This window comes from Hippoglossus hippoglossus, chromosome 12 (genome assembly GCF_009819705.1).
Source record: "Hippoglossus hippoglossus isolate fHipHip1 chromosome 12, fHipHip1.pri, whole genome shotgun sequence".
Classification (NCBI taxonomy): domain Eukaryota; kingdom Metazoa; phylum Chordata; class Actinopteri; order Pleuronectiformes; family Pleuronectidae; genus Hippoglossus; species Hippoglossus hippoglossus.
Window position 1 is genome coordinate 13,439,175 of NC_047162.1, and position 26,666 is coordinate 13,465,840.

The 26,666-nt window shown below is 41.9% G+C and overlaps 1 protein-coding gene and 2 long non-coding RNA genes across 8 annotated transcripts in view; 1 reads left to right on the plus strand and 2 right to left on the minus strand.

The window, feature by feature from the left end:
* Positions 1-244: 244 nt before the first annotated feature.
* LOC117772222 lies at positions 245-26,548 on the plus strand. The gene is made up of 5 exons (XR_004615728.1): positions 245-403; positions 8,569-8,576; positions 13,009-13,020; positions 22,882-22,887; positions 26,537-26,548. It is a non-coding gene; the product is annotated as an uncharacterized LOC117772222 (long non-coding RNA).
* LOC117772223 lies at positions 2,177-11,274 on the minus strand. The gene is made up of 3 exons (XR_004615729.1): positions 11,000-11,274; positions 3,651-3,653; positions 2,177-2,187 (listed from the first exon to the last, which is right to left on the minus strand). It is a non-coding gene; the product is annotated as an uncharacterized LOC117772223 (long non-coding RNA).
* strbp (spermatid perinuclear RNA binding protein) overlaps positions 11,864-26,666 on the minus strand; it is a 75,842-nt gene continuing 61,039 nt past the window's right edge. For 3 of the 6 annotated variants that reach the window (XM_034603195.1, XM_034603194.1, XM_034603196.1), the window contains exons 7-19: positions 26,477-26,592; positions 25,664-25,759; positions 25,436-25,547; positions 24,439-24,536; positions 23,102-23,207; positions 21,567-21,650; positions 20,723-20,931; positions 19,327-19,503; positions 18,997-19,131; positions 18,390-18,530; positions 17,811-17,940; positions 17,128-17,181; positions 11,865-13,403 (exon numbers count right to left, since the gene is read on the minus strand). In XM_034603195.1, the coding sequence (XP_034459086.1) occupies positions 13,309-13,403; positions 17,128-17,181; positions 17,811-17,940; positions 18,390-18,530; positions 18,997-19,131; positions 19,327-19,503; positions 20,723-20,931; positions 21,567-21,650; positions 23,102-23,207; positions 24,439-24,536; positions 25,436-25,547; positions 25,664-25,759; positions 26,477-26,592 (1,553 nt within the window). In that variant the 3' untranslated portion in view covers positions 11,865-13,308. Of the gene's footprint in view, positions 13,404-15,193; positions 15,722-17,127; positions 17,182-17,810; positions 17,941-18,389; positions 18,531-18,996; positions 19,132-19,326; positions 19,504-20,722; positions 20,932-21,566; positions 21,651-23,101; positions 23,208-24,438; positions 24,537-25,435; positions 25,548-25,663; positions 25,760-26,476; positions 26,593-26,666 lie in introns of those variants that run through there. The other 3 variants (XM_034603198.1, XM_034603197.1, XM_034603199.1) reach the window with 3 other exon arrangements.

Here is a 26,666-nt window from a genome sequence, read left to right on the forward strand (position 1 = left end):
TGTTTTACAACAGTTTTCCCCATTCACTCAGACCACTGGGATCGGTCTGAGCACCACACACAAGCACTGAATTACAAACGCATGCAGAACACTCGGCGGCCTCTTCATTCAGAAGGATCCCACAAACACGCAGACGTGGTCGAGACGTGTGGTTATTTATTGTGAAAATAGCCGGAAGACGTGATTTGAAAGATGGTTTCGATGTTTTTTTTTATTCAAGACGATCGTGTTTGCAGGAGACTGTGAGGAAAACAGAAACATTGTGGTCACTGAATAAAAAAACAATGATCAGAAAATATGTTTAAAAGTAAGAGGAAGGTCATGAGGACACAGATAAGAATTGTTGAATATTGGCTTAACTTAAAGGTTCAGTGTGTAGGATTTAGTGACACCTAGTGGTGAAGTTGCTCACCCTCAACTTACCCTCCCCTTCCAAACATGAAAGAGAACCTGTGAAAACCTTCAGTTGTTATAAAAACTCAAAAGGTTTAGTTTGTCCAGGTTGGGCTACTCTAAAAAAAACATGGCGGCCTCCATAGAGAGGAGCCACCCCGATGTAAATATAAAGTATTTAAATATAAAGGGCTCATTTATGGGTAAAGAAAACATCAATAAGATTGTTTTATATTCAATTTCTGCCAATAGATTTCCTTTCATCTAAATCTAACACACTGGACCTTTTAAGTTTCCTCTATTGTAAAAACAAGAATGAGGCCATAACAGGCAGGTGATTGATAAATAGAAACTTCTACAATAAGAAACCACTTGTAGTTCCTGATGTCACTCGCTGAGATGTGGTCAGATGTGGCTTTAAAGGCTTGAATCCCTGTTTTGACTGTTCGGTAGAAGCAGGAGTGAGGAGCGTGTCCTGGTTTGTTAACGTCACTGGAATTTCCACAGTGTCTGTCACCGTCCTGTCGAATCTCCTCTCGCTCGTGTGACTCGTCATCCGGAGACGGATCCAGGAACATGACAGGAACCTGTGTTCGTTCCAGCTGAGCGCTCTCGACTCAGCGGAGCAGGTTTGAGACGAGGTGGAACAGGGGAACTACGGCGAGAGGATGGCTCGCAGGAGAGAAACCTGCAGGAATCGATCGACTTTATCGAACCAGAGCCGAGCGAGAAATAAAATCCCTGTAGAACATTTCCAACAACTTCACGCTTCAAAGAATTCAACGTGTTTGGAGGAAAACTCGATGTTAGTGGCCACTGAGTGTGTGTGTGTGTGTGTGTGTGTGTTACACCCGACATGTAATTCTGCACCTACAGCCTGAGTTACACCATCAGTCACAGACTTTCAGTGTAATGTCCTCTGAGGTCACAGCAGGGGTCCAACTAACAACCTCTAAATCAGGCCAAAGGGAACATGGGCAGGGGGTTTGCAGGTGTATAAGTGCTTGTGTGTGTGGCGTCATTTTTAGGAAGAGGGGGTTAGACAATGAAATGATTTCTTCCAGCCTAAAATGAGTCTTCACTGTAAATTGCATCAGGTGGAATGTGATTGGCTGGAATCTACTTGTGAAAAGTCCCCGATGAGACGAGAGAGAAGCTGAAGAGTCGTTCCTCGGAAGGCACTGGGTTGTACATAACAAACATTCAAAAGAAGAATACTGAGTTTTTGTTGATGATTTTTTACTCTGTAACTTTAACTAATGTTGCCTCCTCGTACCGACCTACCTGCTGCCGTGCTACAGTTTAATCCACAGCTACGTTTTTGGTTTTTTAACGTTTTGGTTTTTTGCTCCAGGCTCCTCGGCCTCACTGCTGTTTGGTTATATTAAAATACCAAAACGTAGCTTTATCATCCAGCAACAGAAACGACATTATCAATGTGTGGAACTTGTAATAGAGTAGGATGCATTGTGTATACTTCATGGATTTCAATATAAAGATATCGACACAAAACCATCTCCGTTTCTTTCTTTCTCTTGTCCCAACAAAAGCGTCATTTATTATATATCATTTGAAAACATTTGTTTTGAATTATTTCTTCTCTTTTGTCATTATTTTGATGTTGGTTAAACAAAAGACGTCTGATGATGTCACCGTGGGAGCTGGAAACTTGTGATAAGAGTTTCCATGACCCATCAGGTCTGAGGTTAGAGACGTTGATTTTAAAAAATAAAATTCAAAGAGCTGCCTCCTGTGAATTGTCTAAAAATGTTTCAATCAAGTCTTCATAAAATACTTTTATTTTACATGAAACTTATACTTTATCATATTTTAGAAGAATCCAAAGTTCTCAAATGTTATTAAAACATCAGCTGTGATACAAGAACGTTTCCCTCATAAAGTAAAGGAGTTGAAGTCAAGAGCTTTCTGAATAAAAAGATGCTAAATCACAGGTTTTGTGGTTTGATATTCAGCCCTCGTTACATTTTTAAATCAAATCCATCAGCAGCAGAAAGAGGGAGACTTCAAAATCAGTGTGAAAACAATGAGAGGCAATAAATGACTTGCAATGATGCAATGATTTATAAACTGTCTGACATGTTTTTATAGATTTCTAAACAAATAATATAAGATGATACTTTATGTCAGAAATGTTACTTTCACAAAGCAGCTGTTCGATCCAAACCATCACCTGTGCTTCTTTCACCGTTTTCTCCTCCTCCTCCTCCTCCTCCTCCTCCTCCTCCTCCTCATCATCATCATCATCATCACTCCCTCTGTCAAGTTAAACAGGAGCTGAGGTTCTGTTCGTTGCCTCTGAGGCTCCTTCTACATAAAGATGTCAGACTTACACGAGGTCTTGTTTGTGTGTTTGCATCTTTATCCGTCACCAGAGTTCAAAGCCTCCTCTATATAAATGTATAAAGCCATAAATGTTATTTTCTCTCCAGCTCCTATCTGAGCTGAGGAGGAGAAGGAGATGAAGGAGACGCAGGCTGTTGTTCTAATGAGACTTCTCTGTAAATCACCTCTCGGGAACATGTCTCTGGACATCTGAGGGAGTTCTGAACATGAAAATGAACCTGTCTTCTCTCTGCTAATTACGTCCTGTGAACACAGCCTCTACCTGTCAGCCTCTTGAAGGAACTGTTTCCCCCCCGAGCTGTGAGGAAATCTCTGCGTAGCTTTCACGTCCTTTGGCTGCAGCTCCATCGCTCATCGTGTCCCTCAGAGAACGTCCCCTCATAACATATGGCTCCGTTATCTGTGTCAGATCCCAGCTATTCTCTGCCTCAGTGCATGAAACTGTGCAGGAGGTCTTCTTACATATATATAATGTGGAGTGTTTATACCTCAGTGAAGATCTATGAAGTTATCCCCTGTATTGGGGGGGGGGGCTGCTGGGGGTCTTGGCTCTGCCTCTGCAGCTGCAGATTGCAGAGCAGCAGGCAGGGCGAGGTGGAAACCTGCTACCTGCAGGAAATAAGCGTCAGCATTATGCAATATCAGTTTGACACCTTCACCACCCCCCCCCCTGCTCCTCCTCTTTCTGTCATGCATTACGGAGCTATAAATAAAACCGACAGGCGGTAACACAGTCAAACGCAACAGTGGAATGCTTAGGGGACGGACATCTTCAGTTGCTGCTCTGTCGGGAGTGATTTGTGATCTGAGTGTGTGTGTGCGTGCGTGTGTGTGTGTGTGAGTACGTGTGTGAAGCCATTTGAACCTTAGAGCCTCCTAACAACCTCCTGAACTCCCTGTCACCTATATAAGAATACACACTGACCTTGTGTTGCTTTGGCAACCAGCAGGTTGGACACGTTTATCATCAGATTCGAAAAAGTATTGATCACATACAGTTATTATATATCTAGTCTATGAGAATTTATTAATTTATTTGCAGACTCACACTTACACTCACCATATGAATATTGAAGATTTACATAATTTAACTCTGATAATTCTTCTCTGGTTGTTTTTATTATTGATAGTTTTGGTCATAATCCAGTGGGAACTTTCTTCTGAGGGTCACAGAATGATTCCAGAAATCAAATACAATTTGAAAGTTAGGTTCAAAATAAAACCATGAGAGTAATCCTCAGGCCTCTGATGTCCTTTGTCCCCTCATGACTCCTGAGGTGATTACAGCAGATTAGTGACAGCGTCAGTTTGCTGCAGGTCAGTTTGCAGCAGCAAGGGAAACATGTGCAGGTATTTTCTGTGAACTCGCTCAAACCAACATCCTCTGGGATTTTAGGGGTCGCATGTGTCTCACACGTTTATTTTGGGGTCTGTAAAGTTCAGGAATCCCTGGATTCATCTTCAGATTGTTTTCTTTATTAATTGATCATTTGTTTATTATTTTGTCTCATCAACAGTTTATTATCAAAGCGATTTCATACGCTTATAAAGGAAATGTCTCTTTAAGTGGATGTTTACAAGCTGTGACGATTTTCAATCCATTTTTATCTCCAGTGGTCACTGTGGAGCCAGAAGGTTTGGCAGCCACCTCCACTATCGTTTTAAGCGACTAAGTCAATCGTGTCGTCTATAAACAGACACTAATGTCCTGCGTCAGGAGGGACCAAACCAGTCCTGTCAAATTAATCTGAGTTGTCAGCGTATCAGTGTTGAAACATAATCGGGGCCAATCCAGGAAGTTGTCCCCAGTCCAAGGTCATTCATCGACGCACAGTGACTGAATGTGGACAACGCAGACGCCTCTGGTGTCGTGTTCCTTATTGGTTTTCCAGATTAGCGTAAACATAACTCTGAGAGCGTGAGCGGAGGCCCACGGCCAAGTTTAATCATCAAACTGGGATCTGACCATTTCTGCTTCGGTTAAACAGACAATTTTGATTCCATGTGCAAGTTCTTATAATGTCTACAGACAGAATGAGAAGTTCGAGACGGTTGCTTGGTTGTATTTACAGGTTTTCTCACACTGATGGAGGATGATCACACACCAACACAGCATTATATTCAGATTTCTACAATGGCCTCGTTTGTGTCACTTTCTAGGAAAATTATAACATGAAATTAATTAATTAAAAAGCAACTTTCATGACTGAACTGCCACATTTGACACAATCTGCTGATATCTGACGAGCAGGGTTGAATCTGTCAGGATAACTGTCACCATCTGGAGAGTTTACTCCTCGTCCTCTCCGTCTTGTTTGCTCTCTTTCCAACAACAAGTACGTTCTCCCTCCAGTTGTTTTTCTTCTGAAAAACGCTCACAGTTGCACAAACGCCGTCTCGTGGCTTCCCCGGGATGATTGGCGGCGGTGGCTGTGCGCTGACGGCGTTGACAGCTGGAGATGTCACCGGATACTCGGACTGAGTCGTCAGCAGTGCCGCTCTGAAGATGACTGACAGCTCATGTTGCTGAACCGAACCCTTTCCCTGAAACTCCTCTTCCACAAACCTGACAATTATCGGCCGTAACCTGGACTCTGTGATTATCGTGTGACATAATGACTCAAGTATTATCACCTCCGAGTGTCAGAATGTGGCCTTAACCATGTGGGCGTGTTCACATTGGGACGGTAATAACATTTGAATACAAAAATAAACCAAAAATATTGTGCTCAGGATGACATTTAGGAACGTGTTCCCCGAATCAAACAGTTCATTGATCAGGCCCCAGTGAAGTCAATGTAAAATCTACCTGTGTATAAAGGTAGCGTGTTTTTGTTTTGGTATTTCTAATGAAGATGATTTAGCATTTATTATATTAATATCAATTCCCCCTGCATTACACAACTCTTTGTCAGCCATGTCTCTCGATGTTAGAGTCAGTTTTGTCCTCAGACGATGCATCATACGGACTTTAATGAGTTTTTGGGATTGTGCCTTTGTTGTGAGTCTTCAGGGACATTTTGTAACTTTTTTGTTGATCTTTTCTTGGACTTGTTAAAAAAAAATTAAAGGCCTTGTTGTTTTACTTTTTGCAATTGTGTCTCAGTTGTTTGCACTTGAAGTTTGCAACTTCCTGTTTGTCTCTGGTTTCAGAGGCTTCACTTCCTGTCTTTGTCTGTTTTCCCGCCCTTCCTGATCACCTGAGTGTCTCTTCACCTGTGTCTCTTTGTCCAGTTTGTTCCAGCATCTTCTCAGAGTTTGCTCCTCCTCCTCCTCCACCACCTCCTCCACCGGGTGAGTGTAACACAGCTGTTGGACAGTTCACCATCACTGTACAAACATTTGTGTTGAGGATGAATTGTTGTAACTGTTCTGTGACTCTTCTTCATCATATCTCATCTTCATCATGTGTACATTTAAATCCCATTTATTATTAACTCCTGCAAGATTGGTATGAAATTCCAAACAGTCTCAGCTACATGTGGGTCTAGTGCTAATTCACCAATATTAGCATCCATGTGTGATTTATTCTTGTGTATATGTATCTGTTTTGTCTTTATCTATTTATCTAAAACAAATGCTAGTCTGCTAACTACACTCAACTTTACTTGCTATGGATTAAACATGTTAGCATTTAGCTTAAAGCATAGCTATGCTTAAGTATAGCCTGCTGCTAGCATAGCCTATTGATAGCATATAGCTGTCCAGTTAAACATGTCTCTTTTAGATGCTCTAACTTAGTTTATTTAATTTGAGCAAATGTTAGCGTGATAAGATATTTAGTGGTAAATTGTTTACTGTTAACCCTGTATGTGCAGAACATGGGCATGTTAGCATTTAGCTTCAAGCATGGGTGTACCTAAGCTTAGCCTGCTGCTAGCATCCATCTGTTGATTGTCTTGTCTGTATTTGTGTCTAACTTCAGTAAATGTTAGCATGCTGCTACACACTTGAGATGTTTCTAATGCTGTAAACTTGCAATACAAAATCATGTTAGCGTTTAGCTTAAAGCAAAGCTATCCATAGCCTTCTGCAAGCATAGCTAGCTGCTAGCATATAGCTGTTGATTTAGTCTTGTTTTTAAGCATTTGTTCTGTCTTTTTAAATGCTGAAACTTTGTGTATTTATTTCTAGCAAATGTTAGCATGCTAACCACACACCATTAAGATATTGACAATGGTAAAGACTGTAATTGCAGCACATCAGCAGGTTAGCATCTAGCTTAAAGCATGACCATCACTATGCATAGCCTGCTGCTAGCATCTATCTGTTGATGTAGTCTATTCAGTATGTATTTGCTCGGTGTATTTCAAATGCTATAATGGTATCACATTGTGCTAGTATTGTTTTCTTTATATTTTTTAAGCATGTCCTGTAGCATACTGTTGAAATACAGCAAAGTAAACACCGGGTTATAAAATAGATTTGATAATCATCAAATGTTCAAACACACGCCGGTCGCTTCCTCAGTTTCAGTTTTCAGAGATGATGAAAAGAAACGTCCATCCAGAGATTCAGCACTTTCTCAGTTTTATTTTCATTTCATCAAGCAGAATATGTCGAGAACAGTGACGCCCAGAGATCTTCACCGCTGTGAATGTTGCTACCAATTAAAATGATCAATACAGTGACTTCAAATAATCCCACATTCATTGTCATCGGTCTCTTTTGAAACACTCACCGTTTACATGTCAAAATTGACTCTGATCAAATAGATTCTGAGGACAGATATAACTTTATAATTTCATAGGCAGCATCATGAAAAAGTCTCTTTTAATCCCCTTTTGTCAAAAATAAAATAAATTGATAAAAATAATATTTACAGGAACAACTTGTCACTCATAAAACGCTACCGTTGTCAAAGCATCATAAATAAAAATTTAAAAAGGGGAAAGAAATATTAAATCGTAAAAGGGTGGATGCGCCCAAAACAACTCACACACACACACACACACACACACACACACACACACACACGAGTAGTTCAAAAGATATATAGATGCGTGTGTGTGTGTATATATATATATATATGTATGTATCCATATATATTCTGTATATGCTTCTCTACAAAAAGTAAGTTTACTCTTTCTATGAGTAAATACATTCTACTCTACAATCACTTCAACAACAGCGTACATTCTCAACCAAAATGATGCTTTGATCGTTTATCAGGAGGAAATTGGAATTGGATATCAGTTGACCAGGAAGTATGCAACAGCATGCTCAGTGTGAGTGTGTGTGTGTGGGTGTGTGTGAAATATCTCCCCTTCCCCACGAGTTTCTGTGCAGGTCAGACACACACACACCCATTTTCCTCAACTCGACTCTCACACGCACACACCCAGAGAAAATGATCTGCTCAGCAGTTAGTCTGGTTAACTTTGCCTCAGCAGTTGAAATGTGATCCAGGATCTATTTCTGCTGCTCTGCAGAGCTCAGTTGAACTTGTTTGTGTCTCTCAGGCTCTTCGTGAAACTCTTCTCTCACTGCTCTCTGCGCTAATACAAGAACGAGCAAGTTTTCCTTAGAGGATAGATTTTCAGAGCTGCTTTGTTGTTTTTTCTCACTAACCTGACATTTTGTAGCTGTCTAGACGGTGAAGATCAGACCACGTACTGAATAGAGTTTCACTTCTGAGGCTGCCGAGATGATCAGATTTGTGTCACAAAGGCTTTAGAGGCTTCGGTGTCTGGATAAATCCCGTCTTAAAGAACGAACCTAACCCCATTTCCCAAAAGCATCTCTGCATCAATTTGCTTCTTGACCTTTGACCTGGCAGCGAAGATAAAGAGGAGCCTTTGAGAAACGGAGCTTACGTGGTCTCCAGATAGAAAGTCCAAAAACCTGATGTTACCTGGCAACAAAAACACTTCATATTGATCTAATGAACAAACCGCAGCATCTAAACATGCAAAGCCTCTTGTGTTTGATGCTAAAATAACGTTCTTTGATGACGGAACTCCTCCCTCTTAACATGTAACTGCTGTTCTTCCAGAAAAGCAAACTAAAAAGTGAAACCTATTTTGTACAGTGCTACAGGCAGCCCATTGTAAAGCACCAAGATAATACATGGAGATATGGGGACGTGTTTTCATACATGGCTCAAATCCTAGAGTACAAACGAGGCCTAACCACTTGTATGACTGACCACATACAGTACAATCATAAGTGTTATATACAAAGCAGAGAATGTCATGCTGTCTTAATGTGCTCGGACCGAATGCTGAAATATTTACATATATGATTACATGTGTGCTCGGAAGTGTGTGGCCATTGCATATACATGTGTCAGGTAGCCCTGAGAAGGATGTGTGGGTGCACTGGTCGTGTTTGTTTTGTGCTTCTTGGATTACAGGTGTAAGTTGTTGTTGTTGAACGCCCACAGACGGGCAGTGTTAGTAAAACTGTAGATGCAGGGAGAGGGAGGCGAGTATGTTGACAATGGCTGCCACGGTTAGAGAAATTTCTAGGGATCGCTGGAGCAGGAACAACATCCATCACAAAGCTCAGGTCCAGCACAAACACCCATTAGTCTCTAGAAAATCTATCCACACAGACATGACCGTCCCGAGCCTGCCACTGAGAGCCATTCTGCAGGAAAACATATCATTCTGAGGAGTTTCAAAGTAAAGTGTGGCTGGTTTTCATCTTTATTCAGTATGGGGAAAGGTACTAGGAGTACAATTTTAAATATAACATCACTGATTTGTTTTTGCACCTCAATACATTTATAAATAACTAGAATGGCACCCAGTAGACCAACAGTCCCCTTAAGTTCAATCAAGCTGCACCAAATTTCACACACTCTCAGATAAAGTATTACCTGGGAAATCATATCTAGGAATTTTAGAAAGTGAAAAATCTTACTGGATATGCATTAAAATCTAACGGGTTCTTCCTGGTTGATGTCCTGTCCTAGTGTCAATTTATTTGAAAATCTGCTCAGTACATTTTTGTAAAATTCTGCTGACAAAAAAACCAACCAACCAAAAGACAGGGCCAAAAATCGAACCTCCTTTTTCTGAGATACAATCTGTGGGACCTCTGCCTAACGAGATGAAATGACCAGCCAGCTGTGGATCAGCTTGTACAGTCCCACCAGACGCTTTCTGCCACTTTTAGACTGACTGTGTCTCCCTGGGCTCTGCCACGTTTCCTCTGAGAGCAGTTGTCCAGCCAACAGACCAAGAGGACAGGGTCAGTAGCCCGGGTGACTGTGTCTGTTCCGTCTGAGGGGAAATGAAAAGGTTGCTCACTGAGGTATGCGTCTGCCTTATTAATGTGGGCCATCTGGAGAGAGGGAGAGTCTGTTTCAACACAGCAAAGCTCCAAGTTATTCACCTGTGTGTGAATTCCACAAGAGGATGAAAAGTCTCGGTAAAGCAGCGTCAGATTCTTGTTGGAGAGTTTTTGGAAATGAGACGACTACACGTGCGCTGGGATCTGCTGGAAAGCCGCAGGGAAAAGCTGAGAATAATCAAAACTGTGTGCTGCAAAGATCCATAGACAATAACATGGAGATGCAACGATAAAACTGTCAGGGAAGTATTTTAATGCTTAAGCAATTTAAAGCTGCTAATTTACTCTGGTAAATTCAAACCTGATGCATTTCCACACTGTATGTAAACAAAGATTAGCAAATAAAATGCTGTATCTATTAAGTTTTAATTTGCAGCATAGTGGTGTAGCAGCTTTTGTGCAATTAAACATTTTTAAGGGCCAATTACATTTCTAAGATGGATTAATGGCTGTGTATAATGAAGTTTCTGTGATCTTAAATACAGATTCCTGCAGGGCAGGACGACACATTAACATGGCAGAGGATTAAAACCAGTGGTAGAATTGACCTCACTGCTCTGACACAACCGCACAACCTCCAACCTCTTCATCATAGCTCGGTGTCGCACTTTCTTCCATCTTCAGTGACGTCACAAACATTTGAGTCTAATTTTACCTGTTTTGAAAAACCTCAGTGAGGCTGTTGTCTCGTTCTCGAGACGTTTTAGTGGAATCGAAGTTGGCACAACACAGGAGATCAAGCTGGCGCCCAGATCAAGGCGAGCATGAGGAGAATCAAAGCATTGTGATGCACATTCTGTTCAGTTTACCTCTGCTGACTGACATATTGTCTCTATTAGAGGGTAAGAAAACGAAGAAGCATGTAAGCACCACAGACATTTGCCTGAATTCTCCCTGGTACTGTGAATGTGGAGATTTTTAAGCCCATGCAGCGCTGTGACACCAGAAAACCACAGTTTGACGCCATCTCTGTCTAATAATTACCATGTAAATTGACTATGTGCTATAACAGGGTATGACTCACAACACTACCATTATACTGTCAAGTAGTGATAAGAAATTAAAACCAACAAAACTCTCTCTCTTCCATAAATTCCTCTGCAGAAACCAGGACAGTGACAGGGAGCTGAGGTCAGTGGGAAAAGAAGATGAAGAACCATAAATGACATGAAGAGGCTTCAAATCTTCAAATGACTCAACCTCTGCCTCAAATACAAAGTCAGTATCAACATTTTTCTTTTACAAGACATTTTGATCTCAGAATCTAATTTTGCTTCCTCACATGTGGTTACTGGTGTCTTTAAATAGTTCCATTAAAAAGCACAGTAAAGGCTCTGAACACACATTTTTACAATCAGCTTCCTTTTATAAATGACAGGGTCTCACATGAAAATAAGCTCCACTACAGCTGGAACTGTTTCTGCATCTGTGTTTGTTCTTTGCTTTTCTCACTAATTTGACCAGAGGTTCAGTTGTAGAAAAGTGATGTCACAACAGGGGAACCAATCACGAGTTGGCAACGCTGATCAACCAGGAACAGAACAAGTCCAACTGAAACAGATGAACTGAATCTAAAACTCTACTTGATAACTATGATGGTTTATGCTGAACTTGGACTTTGTTTCTTATTCGGATGAGTTTAATGTCATTGACCAATACTCTGATCATTTGACAGAGTTTTTCGAGTCTTTAAGGCTTTTGAAGGAGCTTCTGGTACATTTTCTTATCTCTAGGTATCTTTTCCTCAGTTGGTCACAGGCAGCCGTGGTCGCTGGAACATGGATCTTGGGTCTAACCAGGTTTTATCTTCTTTGCTCAGATGTTGTGGCAAAGGCATCATATGGTAAAACACTAATAAGCTTCAAAACATCTATTCAGTTGATGTCAACAACTGCTGAAATGTGTCCACCCCCATAAATCCACTCGAAAATGCTACAGGAGAAATCAGTTTGGGCAAATAATAAGAGACAGAACCATATGAATCCAATTCAATGTCCTGCTCTCTAAAATCTTAGCCGGGCTTTATCTTTAGATTGCCAGTAGTCTGTGTGGTGTCCTTCCCACTGTGTTAACTTAGCCTTTTTGTGTTCCTGCCACCAGCAGCATCACTTCATAGTGGAGACGGGCCAGAGGAGGATGGAGGGAGGAGTGTGTGAATGTGTTTGCAGCAGGGAGGAGCTTTTAGCGGTGTCATAGAGCTGTGCTTTGTGTCCCTAAGGCCAGTGTGTCGATGGGGGAGTCCGTTCATGTTAGAAGGGAGGAGCACGTACATCAGAGTATACACATATTATACACGTACAGTATTTGTAACAACAGTGTTCCCTGCCAGCAGTGAGACTATAGAAAATGTGCTTTCTGACATGAAGTGTGTGTGTGTGTGGATCAGGTTATGAGTGTGTGAGCACTTCTTTGTCCAACCCATGTAAACAAACCTCGGGCAGCGGAGAACGTGCTCAGAAAGACATCAAAGATAGAGGAAAAGTGAAGGAAAGAAAGAAGGAAGCATTATAATTCTAACAGCACAGGGTTAATAGGAATACCAAAGATAATATTGCATCTTCTAGAACTAGCTTCAATTGCTCAGTGTATATAAAATTGGAAGAAAGCTATACTGTGATATTAGTTAGATTTCACTTTATAATTCTAAAATAATTTATACCAACAATAGTTATATTTTGTAGAGTATTTACATAAATACATCATCGTTTAGTAATATTATCATCAACACATCATTATAGAAACATACACCATACATATGTGTATATAGTAACGTTATAGCCACACGTACACACACACATACAATGAATATACAATCAAAATGAACTATTGCAATGCTGTGTTGGGTAAAACTCCATCGAACATTCACATCTTCTCAAGTAAGTTGAGCTCAAAGAGACGAGTTCAGATGTATTGCTATAAGAAAGACAGAGGTTCAGCCAAAGCCTCGCACAGTCGCAGCTGAACGTTTTCCGTAAAATCCGAGTATTGCTTATTGGAAAGTCGCCCTCCTCCTCCGACGAGACCATCTGGATGGAGAGGGGAGAAAATGGGAGAGAGGCGCTTCGAGCCTCTGGGTCTGTGGGTTGGACAGTTCTGCTGAAAAGTTTTATTTCCCCCCAGTGGACTGATCAAACAAAAACTGTTAAGCATCCGTGAGTCCGTCAGCCGGGGTCAGAAAGGCAGCCCACTCACAGGGACAGAAAAACAGGTGGGCATGTGAGAGTGACAAGAGAATCCAAAAACCTGCTTCATCTAGAAGTCAGAGAAGAGATCCTGGGGGCCCAGGTGGATGATAAATGGAGCGAGGGTCCTCGGCTGGTAGAAGGGATTGTCAATGAAAAGTCCCCCTGCAGACAGATGAAGGAAGGAGAGAGAGAATGGGAGTAATTTATGAATAAATCAGACCGTTATAAAGTTCTTTGTTTAGCTAAAAACAATGAGTTTAATGGGTTAAAGAGATTTTTGGGGTAAGATAACTTCAAGTCCACTGGAGGATGCAAAAATCAGGTGTCAAATGGGAATGGCCCCTTGATTAAATTAAAACAATTTTTGGACATTTGGGTTAATGGACTTTTTTCTGCTTTTGCTGCCGAGAGCCGGATGAGAGGATCAATATCTCATGTGTAGAGTAAATTAGAAGTGGAAATAAAGATGGACGACGTGTCTCCACTTCCTCCCGTTTTACAAAAATGAAGCTAAAATATTTTATGGCATCAAATAACTAATTAAAACAAAGTTACTGGAAACAGTTGGACAAACATCAATGGGATGAGAACGACCTAAGATGACAGTCTAATAATTTTCAACTTGGACATTTGAGTTTGGTTCATGTCCCAACTGATAACATGGAGGAGTCAGGGTTCATGACCTTTACTGCAGACAGCAACCAGGGGGCAATCAAGAGGATTTGGCTTCACTTTTAAGGATTTGTCATGTTAAAGCCAGCCGCTAATTAGCTTAGCATAAAGACTGAAGGGGCTAAGAGGAAGCCTGGTTCTGATTGATACGGCTACTGTTGCTCTCTGTGCTGTGAGTTTTTATGGTGAACTAATCAAACCAAAAATTAGTTTTTAGAATATTTATTCAGGTATTTATGCAGCGGTTGTAGGATGCTAAGAATGTAAAGAGTGAAAATGGGATCAGACACAGATTAATCAGATTTGGAGGTAAATCCTCTCTGTGGGGCTTTGGCTCTGTGTGCAGTAAGAAATTAAATCAAACCAAAGTATAAAAGGAAAAGAATACAAACACTAACAGATGCAAATAATCTATCATGTAAGATTGAAGTAAAGCTTTTCTGATGTGAGTTTTTATAAAAAACAACCATTGGACAAGATACAGTATCCTCTCATCCAATGGCTGCGCCTCATGGCCGTAAACATGCAGACGTCGTCAGGGTTTATCTCGCTGGTTGATGACCAAGACGTGGAGAACGGCCGGTTTAACTCTAGATAGACAGGTACTGACCTTTGACCTTTAGTTTATCCACGTTCCTTGTTTTTAAATGATCAGTTTGTAAATTTTTTACTTAAATATTAGGTCATGCTTGTGATATTCATCATGGGTTGTTTTGAGAACAAGCGTCAGTGGCTCAATTGATTCTTTCTAATGTGATAATTATGAGGACATGAAAAATATTAAATGTTAATATAGAGGGAGTCTATGTAGAAGTAAATATTTGTCTTTTATTTTGGAGCCTTTTTAAAGCAGATTAAATTCATCCCGAATATTACACTGCTGATGAAAAAAGCAGCACGCTGTATATAAGCCGTCCGTATGTACTGTAGGTGGTGGCTGTGGGAAGGCTGCGGGAAGGCTGCCAAACACTAATCCACATCAGGTAATGAGATCGTGCAGCCGAATGCAAGACGCAGGATCTAACAAGAGCTTTCTAAATTCATCCTTTGTCTTCTCCTCCTAGTCCGACTGTAAGCTGAGGGTCAAAAGGATGCAAGTAGAGATGCCGGGGAATGGGGAAAGCTTTAAATCCAATCGATGAATATATGAGGCTGGAATATTAAAGCTTGATGTTGAAACGTTAGTTTAGATCCCTACTGTTTGTAGTTTTTATAGAGTGCTTAAAAGATCCTTCTGCAGGAGCTGAAAACTTTTAAATCAGATATACACCAGGCAAGTCTTACTTTTGTAGGAGATAAACTTTATTCATTTTTCAACATAATTTATTTTCTCCTATACATCCTTCGCACAGCTCACATTGTTTCTTTTTACAGAGAATGTGTGTCTTGCTTGTCTCGTATCGCATAGGCTATCCTCGTCCGAGCAAAGAATAAGCAAAATAACAAAAGGTCCATATAGATATATAATTTAGACTCAGAGAATGAGGTAACAATTCACAGTACAAATCCTTCAAGTTTCTTTAAGAACTTAAACCTGCAGTATTTCAAAGTTTTTGGAAACGGTATGAAAAAGAAACGCAACAAAAAGCAAAAAATAAAAAATAAAAGCGCTTTACAAATCTTCAGCTCAAGTCCTTAATCCCCCATCACTGATATTGTAGAAAAAAACAAACACAGACCGAGATTCCCTTCTAGAAAATGGTGCGTTTGGTTTGCATGTCTCCTGAAAGTCTAAAAGAAGTGGTAGTGGGGGACGGGGTAGGCGGGAACTTTCATGACAGGCAACAGAAGCATTCTCTTGGGCAAACCTAGAGGGGAGACACGAGAAGAGCACAGCTCTGCATGAGTCCAGGGCAACAAATCACCAAGTGTTTGTGTGCTCACTACACAACAGGCGTCCCCAACGGGGTGTGTGAGGACAGGCAGGGACGTTTGTAGTCAGCTGTTAGTCAGCGGTTAGAGGAACCGAGGTGGAGACAGATTCAGGGTTAAAGAGAAGAAAGCAGATGGCTGAAGCTAATTTCAGAACACACGTGTTCTAATTTATTAGTCTGAGATCTGTTGACGTTTAAGTCTTTTTGTTGGCTGTTCATGAAGTAATCTACTGACTGCCCTTTTTAATTTTTAGATGTCACGGCCATTGACAAAATAACATTGAAATGTGCTACTTGGATAAGCAGCACCTACCATTGAATTCTGAGTATTTCTCCCAGTGTGGCCTTCACAATAATAACATGTGAAGTGTGTTGACAGTGAAGGAAACATGGCAAACGGACGCAGAGTTCCAGATCCCGTGAACACTTGAACTGAGGTGCGCTTCATGTTCGGGACTGCTGGGTCCTCCGGGGGCAACTTAACGCCTGCCCGAGGCCTCAGACCAGTTTCTCCAAGCACATAAGAGCCTTTCAAAGGCTGAGCTGCAGCGTGGACAGAGGGGCCTCAGCAGTGCTACATGTGTACACACACCACACAAGGCCCAGTCTGTTGGTCAATATGACTAATGTTCAGTTGAGATGTATTCAGTGGATTTTGCACCAATAGCTACGCTGTTAAAGTTTAAGGACAAGTGTAGAGTTAAGTCATTAATGTTTGTGTGTGGGAGAGAGAGGGGAGAGAGAGGGAGGACATTGAAACCCTGTAGCAGCAGCATCATCATGACGGGAGCAGAGTAAAGTGCCGGAGCTGCCCCGCCAGCCCGTCTTAAATAACAGCGTGAGAAGTGAGGAACTCGCACTATGTCTCCTGATAAGCTGAGCAGAAATGAATCTGATGGCAGAACAGTGGGTGTCTGGGTTAATTTACGGTCTGTGTGCGTAGGTGTGTGTTTGCATGTTTGTTTCATCATAACAGCCATCAATTTCTGGGAATTTTGACACTGGCAGCTCCATTAGAGACGAGGGTTTGAGAGGCAACAAGCAGTTTAAGAAACCAGTGAGCGGACGAGGCGTACACACTAATTAGTTTGAAGCAACAAAGAGCCATTGGTCAAACTTGGTTAATTATGAATGAAAATCAGAGCCAAACACTAGAACTATCGAGACATTGGAGCAAAGAGGCAGTTGGCGGTACAAACTCACTGAAGAGTGATTTAGTTTTGTTAGCAGTTGTGGTAGATTGAGGGGAAACTGTGGTTTAGAGAGGGGAGAAGGTACGAGAAGCTTAAAGACGGAGGATGGATGAGGAGTGGACTGGAAAACAAACATGGAGCACATACCGTATGCAGGAGCAGCTGCTGCAGCAGGGCTGTAGCCATATGGCGTCCCGAAGCCTGTTGAGGAGGAGGAGGTTACAGGGGCCAGTTTAGTTGTGCACTTGTTAAATTCCAGACTGCTCCTTTCAACACTGAGTTCAGATGAGTGTTTCGGGCCTGTCTAGATTCTAGAGTAGAAGCTACACTCCTTCATAACATGAATCTAAGTCATATTGGTTGATGTTCGGCACTAACTGAGATCTTAATATCACTACCAAAAACTCCAACATAATCACAGGACAGTTTTGCTGCATGATTTTCTGATAACCCAGTTTATCATTGAGTTCTCCAGCTACTGTCCTGCACTGCAGGACGGTCGGCTGTGATATTTCCCATACGACTGCAGGGGAAAATGATGCTAACTTCCTAAAGCAGAAGAAAAGGTCAATACCGTGAAGCTCGGGGTAAAAGAAAATGCCAACTCTGCAAAAACCATGTCAAATATGAAATAAACCTGATAAAATATTCTCCAGAACAAAAAGTGGGAAGGAATCGCGAGGGAGTCGATCCTGGATCTGCACAAAAATGTAATGAGTTTTTTCTTGACTCGTTTCACATCTTTTCCCCAAGTTCCGTGGTAATCCGTCCAGTAGTTTTTGTGTAATCATGCTAATAACACACTTGTTGGTGGAGGTAACGCTCCCTACCTTGCGTGACGTATCCAGGTGCAGCTGCACTGACGAAGGCTCCTCTCGCGAGTGCTGCTCTTCCTCTTCCTCTGGCGACCTGAGCTGCTACTGCTGAGGCCGCTGCAGCTGCCGCCAGGGCTCCTTTAGTCTGAGCACACACACAGTATACACCACACGTGAGTTTGCTTTAAACATTGAAATGTAAAATAATATTTGGAATTTGCATACACAGATATCTGCATGAAGGGGCCACAGAAACAAACCACACACGTATTGAAGACACTGTTCTAATGCATTACGGGCCTCATTGTTCACGAGTCTGTTAGACCACAGGCTCAGTAACTAAATCTGATCACTGTCCAGTACTGATCCGATTAGACACTTGTTAAACTCAGTGTTATTGATTACTTCCAGCAAAACAAATTGGACCAATGGTCTTGTGGCTCTGATGTGTTACTGGTGAGAAAGGAGATTTTAAGCGTAATCTTTTTTTTCAAGCTGCACTGACTTGAGAGGAAATCTACTAGTGGTTGTTGTTTCATGTAAAAGCACATTCCTCAGACAGGAGCAGTGCCCTCTCTGTTTGTGGCGCCTTACCTGAGGCAATATCTTCTTCTTCTTGTTTGCAGCTGCGTTGGGACCAGAGAAGAGTTTTTCCAGGGCGGCTAGAGCAGCACTGGCCTTTGCTACCTTTTTGTTGGGGCCTGCCCCACGAAACTTCTGCCCGTCCACCTCCACCTGAAGATGTAAACACACAGAAAGTGAAACAGAAAACTAGTCCGGAGCCATATGATAGTTCTACCACAGTAGTTTTTCTTATCTAATTCTAGTTGTAGTGGTTTCCACTCGTGGTGTTTATCAGTCATCAGCCAGTGAGTCAGGCTGAACAGGACAGCTTGTTTAGCAATGCCCTTCTGTCAGGCAGGCCTGCTAATCAATCAGCAGAGCGATGGAGCAGCCAGGCGTGTCTGAAAACAGCACACCCCTCGGAGAACAGGCTTGCTCCAGGAACCAAGTTGACTGATTGACTCTGCCGGCGATCAGCCTGTTAGTGTGTGGCCTTGACTCTGCCTCTGTATAGGTCTTTGGCTACAGTGCACATTGATGTGTACTCGTGAAATTATTTTATACCTTTGTGGTTAAATTATACGGCTCTGCACTTTCTTTTTTTATGTGTGCATGCATCAGAATATGAAACTCTCACCTCCATAATGAAACGTTTGTCATGGCTGCCTCCACTTTCAGAGATGAGCTCATATTTGAGGCCTCGTCTCTTCTCGTTCAGCTCCATGACAGGATTCTTCCCACTTGCTGTCAGTATGGGACCCTGAGTTCGCACCTAGGGGGTGAGGATGAAGTGATTTAATGTCAAAGCATCTTACTTCTAACTTAACTAGATCCATCTCTACTTGAGGACAGTAAACATTAGAAATAGCATTTTTGTGCCCTTGAATCATTGACTGTTACATTTCATTTACATAAATTCAGTGCCAGACTTTAACAAAAAACATTAGAAGGGATTTGCTTTAATTACTTCTGTACGTTTCTTATCCCCCACCTCCAGTGTGTTGGAGCTGTCCGAGGTGTGAGTTGGGTTATTGCTCGTATGTGAGGACGTGTCACTCTTCCCTTCACCGTCCGACTTCTCATCTGAACTCATGGGGTCCAGGTCTGAGTCGAAACCCGTCGGGTAGCCCATCGCCTGGAGAACCTGGGGAGATGAGACAATCACGTTTAGACCAAGATCAATGATGTACCCTTGATATTAAAATCACAAACAGCCTCAAGTATGACTGTTTGAGATCCTGTGCCTACTTGTGATCAGACCTTGCTCTGTCTGTAACAGTTCAACTGTGTCAGTGTGAGAAGGACAGATTGAGAGAGAGGAGCCAGGACGTCTGACTGAATCACTGCATCGCTTTATAATCAAACCTGATTTCCCTCATTTAAAAAACAAAGTTGACATGTGGCGGTCAGTGTTAATGATGTGCCCATGGCCACAAATAACTCGATGTATGGACAGTGAGGAGTGTAAATACTTTGGGGTCATTGTGAAACTCGAGCTGGTCAAAGCATGTTTGAGTAGGCGGTCCTTCAGCCGAACCATGTGTCCCAGACCATCTCCGAATGTCTGAGTGATCAGATCTCAAGTGCCTCCTCAAAGCATCTTGGGAGTGTTCATGCCTGTCCACTTATGATCAGGTTACTCAGGATGGATGTTAACAGGGTGTTTGAGTGTGATGAAATGAATTTACTGCTGTTATCACAGTCATATACCTGGGCAGTTAGAAAACAAACAGCAACCCGTCAGTTCTCTATTTTCATATTAAACTCTTCCAGAAGCATCATTAACACAGCTCACTACTTATAGTGACCTAACCGAGCCACAGAACAGCAGAGACATTCAGAACGATGTGCAGGAAGAGGAGAAAAGCAGAGGAACAAGTTTTTGACCCAAATAGGCGATTGTGTTACAGCTGCTGAACCAGAGAGAGAAAACTGGCGAAATAGAGGCAGAGAAAGAGAGATCAAAAGGTGACAACATGGGAAAAAGAAAGTAAGAGAGAAGGGGAATGGAAAAGGGGGGAGATGGGGAGATGGAGGAGCCTTTTATGGGAATGGAGTGGATAGCGGATTATCCCAGCTCTGTGCTCTGGAGAGCCTCTTTGTTCACAACCACTTTGGGATTACATGGATTTGCCCACCTCCATCCATCCTCACGCACACACACACCAATAGGCATATTCATAGATGCACACAGGTCTGGAGCTAAGGAAGTTCTTCAGGTAGCCAAATAAGAATCGTCTCTTTTTAATTACTGGCTCTTTTGTGATTTCAGAGGATGAAATTCATTAGATGTACTTGCTTATTGATCTCCTGTTGGTTGAGCATGAATATCATCTGATTCTGTCTTTATATTTTGTTCTCACCTTGACAGCGACGTGGAGCTTGGCCGTCTTCTTGGACGATCCAGATGCTTCGTAAATGGTTCCATCCAGATCCACAGACATGGTGAAGACCGGAGCGTGAACCGGGCCCGACTGAGACAGCAGGCGATACTGAAGCCCCGGCCGGATCTGGTTCAGCCGCATCAGGGCGTTCATTGGCTGGTTGGAGTCTATGGCTTTGCTGTCCAAGACTAATGCAGAGAAAAATGAAGGGTTGCAGTAAAAAGCAGAGCAGACTAGGGTTGATTGAGTAAGGGTTTACTGGGGGTGTATCAATTATCCAGCTGTAGTTGGACAAACTGGGCCCATTTCAGAGATGGTGTTTGCAATAAATCCCATTTAGCAGGTTTTTAGGACTGACTAGTTTTCATGATGAATAAAGGTGCCAGTTTATTTTACTTTCTCCTTCAATCTTGTTTCTCCCGTTTGTCAATATCTAAAAATGCCTTTCTGCTTCCATTAGTCGTGGTTCATCTTCTCCTTGTATGAAGAAAGAGCTGGAGATGATTGGGTGGCCTACTAAAAAGCAACCAATCGATAATATTGAGCTGCCTCCGAGGAACTGAAGGAGAGTGGAGAGCAGAGAACCAGACGGGGGGGAAAAGACACAGAATGGAGACAACTGGAGTGCGGTGCTGCTATGTACTTGAGTCTGAATACAAAAAAATAAAGACAATCCAACACTAAATGAAACTTGTATAAGATGGTATGTATTCTCATATCTACTCTTTTTTTTTTTTTTTCAGTTTTAGTCCAATGGGCAATAATTTAAATACCGTACGAAGAAACAATCAGATAATGACTATTTTATTTTGCTTCCTTGTACCTTTCCTCAGATTCCTCTTCATCTTCTTAATGAGGTCCTTGTCGTCCATAAATCCATCCTCGTATGGCCTCTTCAGACCCAAGCCTGAGAGCGAGAGAGAGAGAGACGTGTCACTAATCAATCACTTTCTACAAGAGGATGTTTATATGAACGCACACAAAGGCTCTTGTGTGTGTGACAGAAATGCATGGGGCGGGGCATAACATCGCAGAAAACAAACCATACAGGAGCACGAGCGTAAAGATGGATCAATTCACAGATGAGACAAACAGAAGAGGCAGAGCAGCAAACCTCGAGGAAGACGTGTAAGCTCCTTTCCTACACGCAGCCTAATCTTTAAATGCTTTGGCAACTTTCCATGTCGGTGTCAGGAGAACCGAAAGGCCTGAGATGGGTTGTTTTTCTCCATGAAAGTCACTTTGAAAATTTGCCAACTCTTGAGTCTCTCGACTACAAACCGAGGCAAAAACAATCCTGCGTAGAAGCATGGTCCACTGAAGACACTGTGACATAGACTGTTTATAAAGATGGACAGTGCGTCTAATATTTCTAATATTCCTATTATTAATATAACCCACATACACGTGCTACCATCTTTTGAAGTCATTTGGAGCCACAGTCTGCCGTAGTGATCGGTGGATGGAGCTGTGCTATTGATGTACCACCTGTTTTGCATTTTGCATTTTACATTTTACATTTTGCATTTTACATTTACTTTACTTTTTATATCTTTTATATCTTTTTATTTTATATTAGTTTTTTTCTTATGTAAAGTACTTATTGTGTTTTTATGTTTTATGTTCATTGTATGCACCTATATACCAAGGCCAATTCCAGGTAGGTGTAAACCTACTTGGCAATAAATACTTTTGATTCTGATAAAAGCACTTCATCCATGACGAGTCGGTCTCACCTGTCAATCATGTTTCAACCCGTTTTTATCGTATCACATAACTAATTATGATAACTGGGATAACAACTCAAAGCGTTAGAGAAAAATGATTTGACGTGAACTTTGACTTAATAGTTTGGTCCATGTGCCATCTGCTAACATGGAGGAGTTGGGGTTTAAGGCCAATATTGCAGCCAGCCACCAGGGGGTGATGGAGAAGCTTTGGCTTCACTTTGTGGGAGAATATCAAACAGCTTAATATCAAACAACCTTTCTGATCTTTGAAGGGGTCGACCTTATTGAAGCTGCTGTCAGTCGTGTGTAGAAAACCACTTAATCTGTCCACAAAGGTCATGTGTCAACAGTGGATAGGCCCTCATCTGACCCTGATACTGTTATTGAACCCAGGTACGTTCTATCCAGACTCCCGTGAGAAAGGTTGATGATTAGTCTGTCTGATCCTTTCTCACATGATTAGTGGGGAGAGGGTGGAAGATGGATTCATAGAGGCCTGAAGAGACCGATAATCAGGAGACTGAAAGACTGAGATACAGACAGGGAGGATGAAATGGATAAAAGACAGAGATAAGGTAGAGACGAGGGATAAGGATGATGAAGACAGTCTGGTGAACAACGTACAAACCTTCTTTATCAGACCAGGGGTATTTCTGTGATGGTTTATTTGAGGGGAGAGGCTCCATCTCCAACACCTTGTAGATCTGTCCGAACGCCATGAGTCTGAGAGCATGCTGTCGAACCAAAAACACAGGATGAGAGATTGAGTCATTTAGAATTGCACTTCTATGAAAGCAACAAGGAAGACAAAGATTTAAAAACTAAATGTTACATTTAATGCAGCAGAGACTTTTCTAGTATAGGTCGTTTTCCCCAAAAAACTGGATCCAATTTCCCACAATGCAACTTAATAGACCTTTTCTTCCTCCTACATGCCCACTTCTTTTGAACCTTGTCCTCCAGCTAGCAACACAAGCTTTTTGTTAAAAAAAAAAACTCATTGCAAGTTGCCTGGCAAGGGAAAACATTCTTATTCACTTAACTCTGGATTATTTATTTTCAGTATTTTTTCCATTAATAAGAACTGTTCCTAAATTAAAAGAACTTGCAAGCCACAGAGGACAATATACAGCTTAAAATTGAAAAATTCAATTTGAATAAATAATATTTATCTTGAAACACTTGCTGTTCACCCCCCAAAAATCCAAGAGTTGCTGTTTTCGAATGTTTCCCCACGTAAATACCACTAACATCAGCAGACACACTAACCAGCATGTCCCAGTGTTAACTCATCATTCTCCGTCGACTGTACACGTTCATAATCTGCACGACCAATCACAGATGAGCCGCACGGCTCCGCACATATAAATCCATTAGGGAGGTGGAGTGTCTGACACATTCTTGAGGCTCTGTGTAGCTCATTGACGGAACAGCTCCCTCTCTCCTATCTGCACTTGTATCTGCAACAATTATCCCTATTGACATTCCAGCGTCGCCCGGGCTGCCTTCAAAGGAAATGGACGGCGGGATTCACTAAGCTGTGCGGCTCAGCGGCTGCCCTGCTCAGTCGTGTGTGTGTGTGTGTGTGTGTGTGTGTGTGTGTGTGTGTGTGTGTGTGTGTGTGAGTGAAGAAGGTCATGACAGCACGCACACACAAAGGTGCATGCATGCAAATTCTGTCCTCAGGGTGTCAGAGATGGATTTATGGTTGGCGGTGGCAGTAGTTTCCCACACCAATCATTAAAATGCAGCACCACACAATTGTTTCTGGAGAGACACATGCTCACTCACACCAGCATATGTGTGTTTGCGTGCATGCAGATAGCGGTGATGGGCTCTGTCTCTGTGGTTACAGGCGGGTTCCTCACTGATTCCCACACACTGACAGCTCAGGGCAAGTACAGCTGGGTGATAACAACAGTGTCTTTAACCTGTGTGTGTGAGTGTGCGTGCGTGTGTGTGTACCTGTGCTCTGAAGGTAATGGCTCCAGCCTGCTGGTCGGTCATGTTGGCAAGTGTGTTCGTTGGCTCTTTCTCACATGGGTCGTGCAAACCTGGACCACCTGGGGGGACAGCAACATTTAATTGGGCTTCACTGTCATGACACAAGTGACAGAGGAAGTCTTCATCATCATCATCATCATCATCATCATCATTATCAGTGGCAGCAGGAACAATAGAAATATCAAAATCGGCTTTTGAGGTTTTCAGACCAGTCACTCAAATTAAAATGGTAAAAATCCTGAACTTTAAATTTGTATCTTAAATCTCTTTCCAGTATTGGACAGATTTTCGTACCTGTAAATTAAATGTGATGTATATATATTTTTTCTCTTAATATTCATGTGCGCTGCTCTGTTCTCTTATTAAAACTAATAAATCCTTTAAACTACCCTCTTAATGAGCCTCAATGGATTTTAAATCTACCCAAATAATTCTGTAAGGTTAAATACAGTAAACTCTATTTTATGGATACACATTTTGAATAATTAATTTTGGAGTATATGCTAAAACATTTTGCAAAAAAATTATTAATGCCATAATTAAGATGCTCAGAAAAATGAGAGGATTAACTGAAATCAAATCACAATATATTATTGATGCATGTATCATTCAGCTTACTGACAAGGGAATCCTAAAGCTAAAATTTAGATTTTATGAATCATATTGTTGTGCATGACTTTGTCCTTTTGCTGAATATTTAGTACAAGAATTCTTCTGCTGCCATAATTAAGATGCTCTCTTAATGATCACCTACGTCAGACAGCTGTTCTCTGCTCGGTCATTAATAACATTTTTCCTCTGTTACAGAAATATCTCAAAAATGTGGCAAGAGGCAGAGTCTCCATGAATCTGCTCCTCTGCCCAGATTGGACCTGCTCCTCTGCCCTGGTATTCAGCAATGGCAGGAATTTGCATGAAAACACAGCTGTACAGTATATTCATGGGATCCATCACGTACCTGGTAGCAGAATGCCTGAGGCCAGACACTCCATGACTCGGCGCAGGGCTTCTCCCGCTCCGAGAGGTCTGTTGCAGGTGGCAATTGCCTTCTCGCAGATGAGCTCTAATGGCTGCAGGAGCACACGCAGACACAGATGAATGTGCAACATGCAAAGAAAAGAGGGCTTAACACTTTATTTTCATGTGACTGGATTAACACTCCAGGTAATTACAGTGAAGCTCTCACCCATCCTTTTAGAGGTTCCCAGACAGGGTGTCTATTGCACATGTCTCTAAGTATCCTGAGAACAATTACGCAGGACTTGAGTCCGTTCACTCGAGCCTGAGAGAGAGATGGAGGGATGGAGAGAGGAGAAGCAGGAGAGGCAGAGGGAGGCAAGAAGGAAGGTTAAACAGAAAGAGGGAGGAAGGGAGAGATTGAGCGCAGAAGTGGCATTTGTGCAAACACAAAAATAACAGCCTGCTTTGAAATCATAATGAAATGATCCTATCTGTCTGAAACTCCCCACAGAGAGAATATTCTGAATTATTAAAAAATATATATATATTTCTGAGTTTTGCCTCTAAACGTGTACAATGCTTTAGTAAGACAAGTGAGTGGGGGAGACAGATGGGGAAGGGTATGGGAGGGGAATCAAAGGGAAGCACTGACATACTGTACAGAGCAGGCAGGTTCACATAATAGCCAAAAAGAAAAACAAGTATCAACCATTGCTTTTGTAGCCTAATGATACGTATGTGTTGTGTGTGATGTTTAATTTTTCCAATTCTTGATGTCTAACAAGATCTTATAAAATTTAATGAGAGATGATGTAAAATAAAATGTTAATCAAACTACTAAACTTGCATTTAATCATTATAGGATTGTAAAATTAAAATTCATGTTGATAATTGTGTGCATCTGTTCTTGATTAAAGTGAGTGGGCTTATTAAAGCACCAGAGTATCACTGCAGCTGATAGTGAGTGTTTTCCCTTTGGCTGAATCGTCAGGCTACAATAAGCATCGGGCAGGAAGACAGGAAGTGAGCGGGTGCCGACCTGGAACCACTTGGCGTGTCGCAGCGCTGCCAGGGCCAACAGACATCTGTGTCTATCCAGCACCTCCCCCTCCTCCTCCTCCTCAGCCTCCACTCTGTGCGCAGCAGCACCCAACACTGCCACAAAACAATAACAACCCGGTATAGAGAACGTGAAACACACACACGTCATGTCTGAGCGTGTGTGTTTG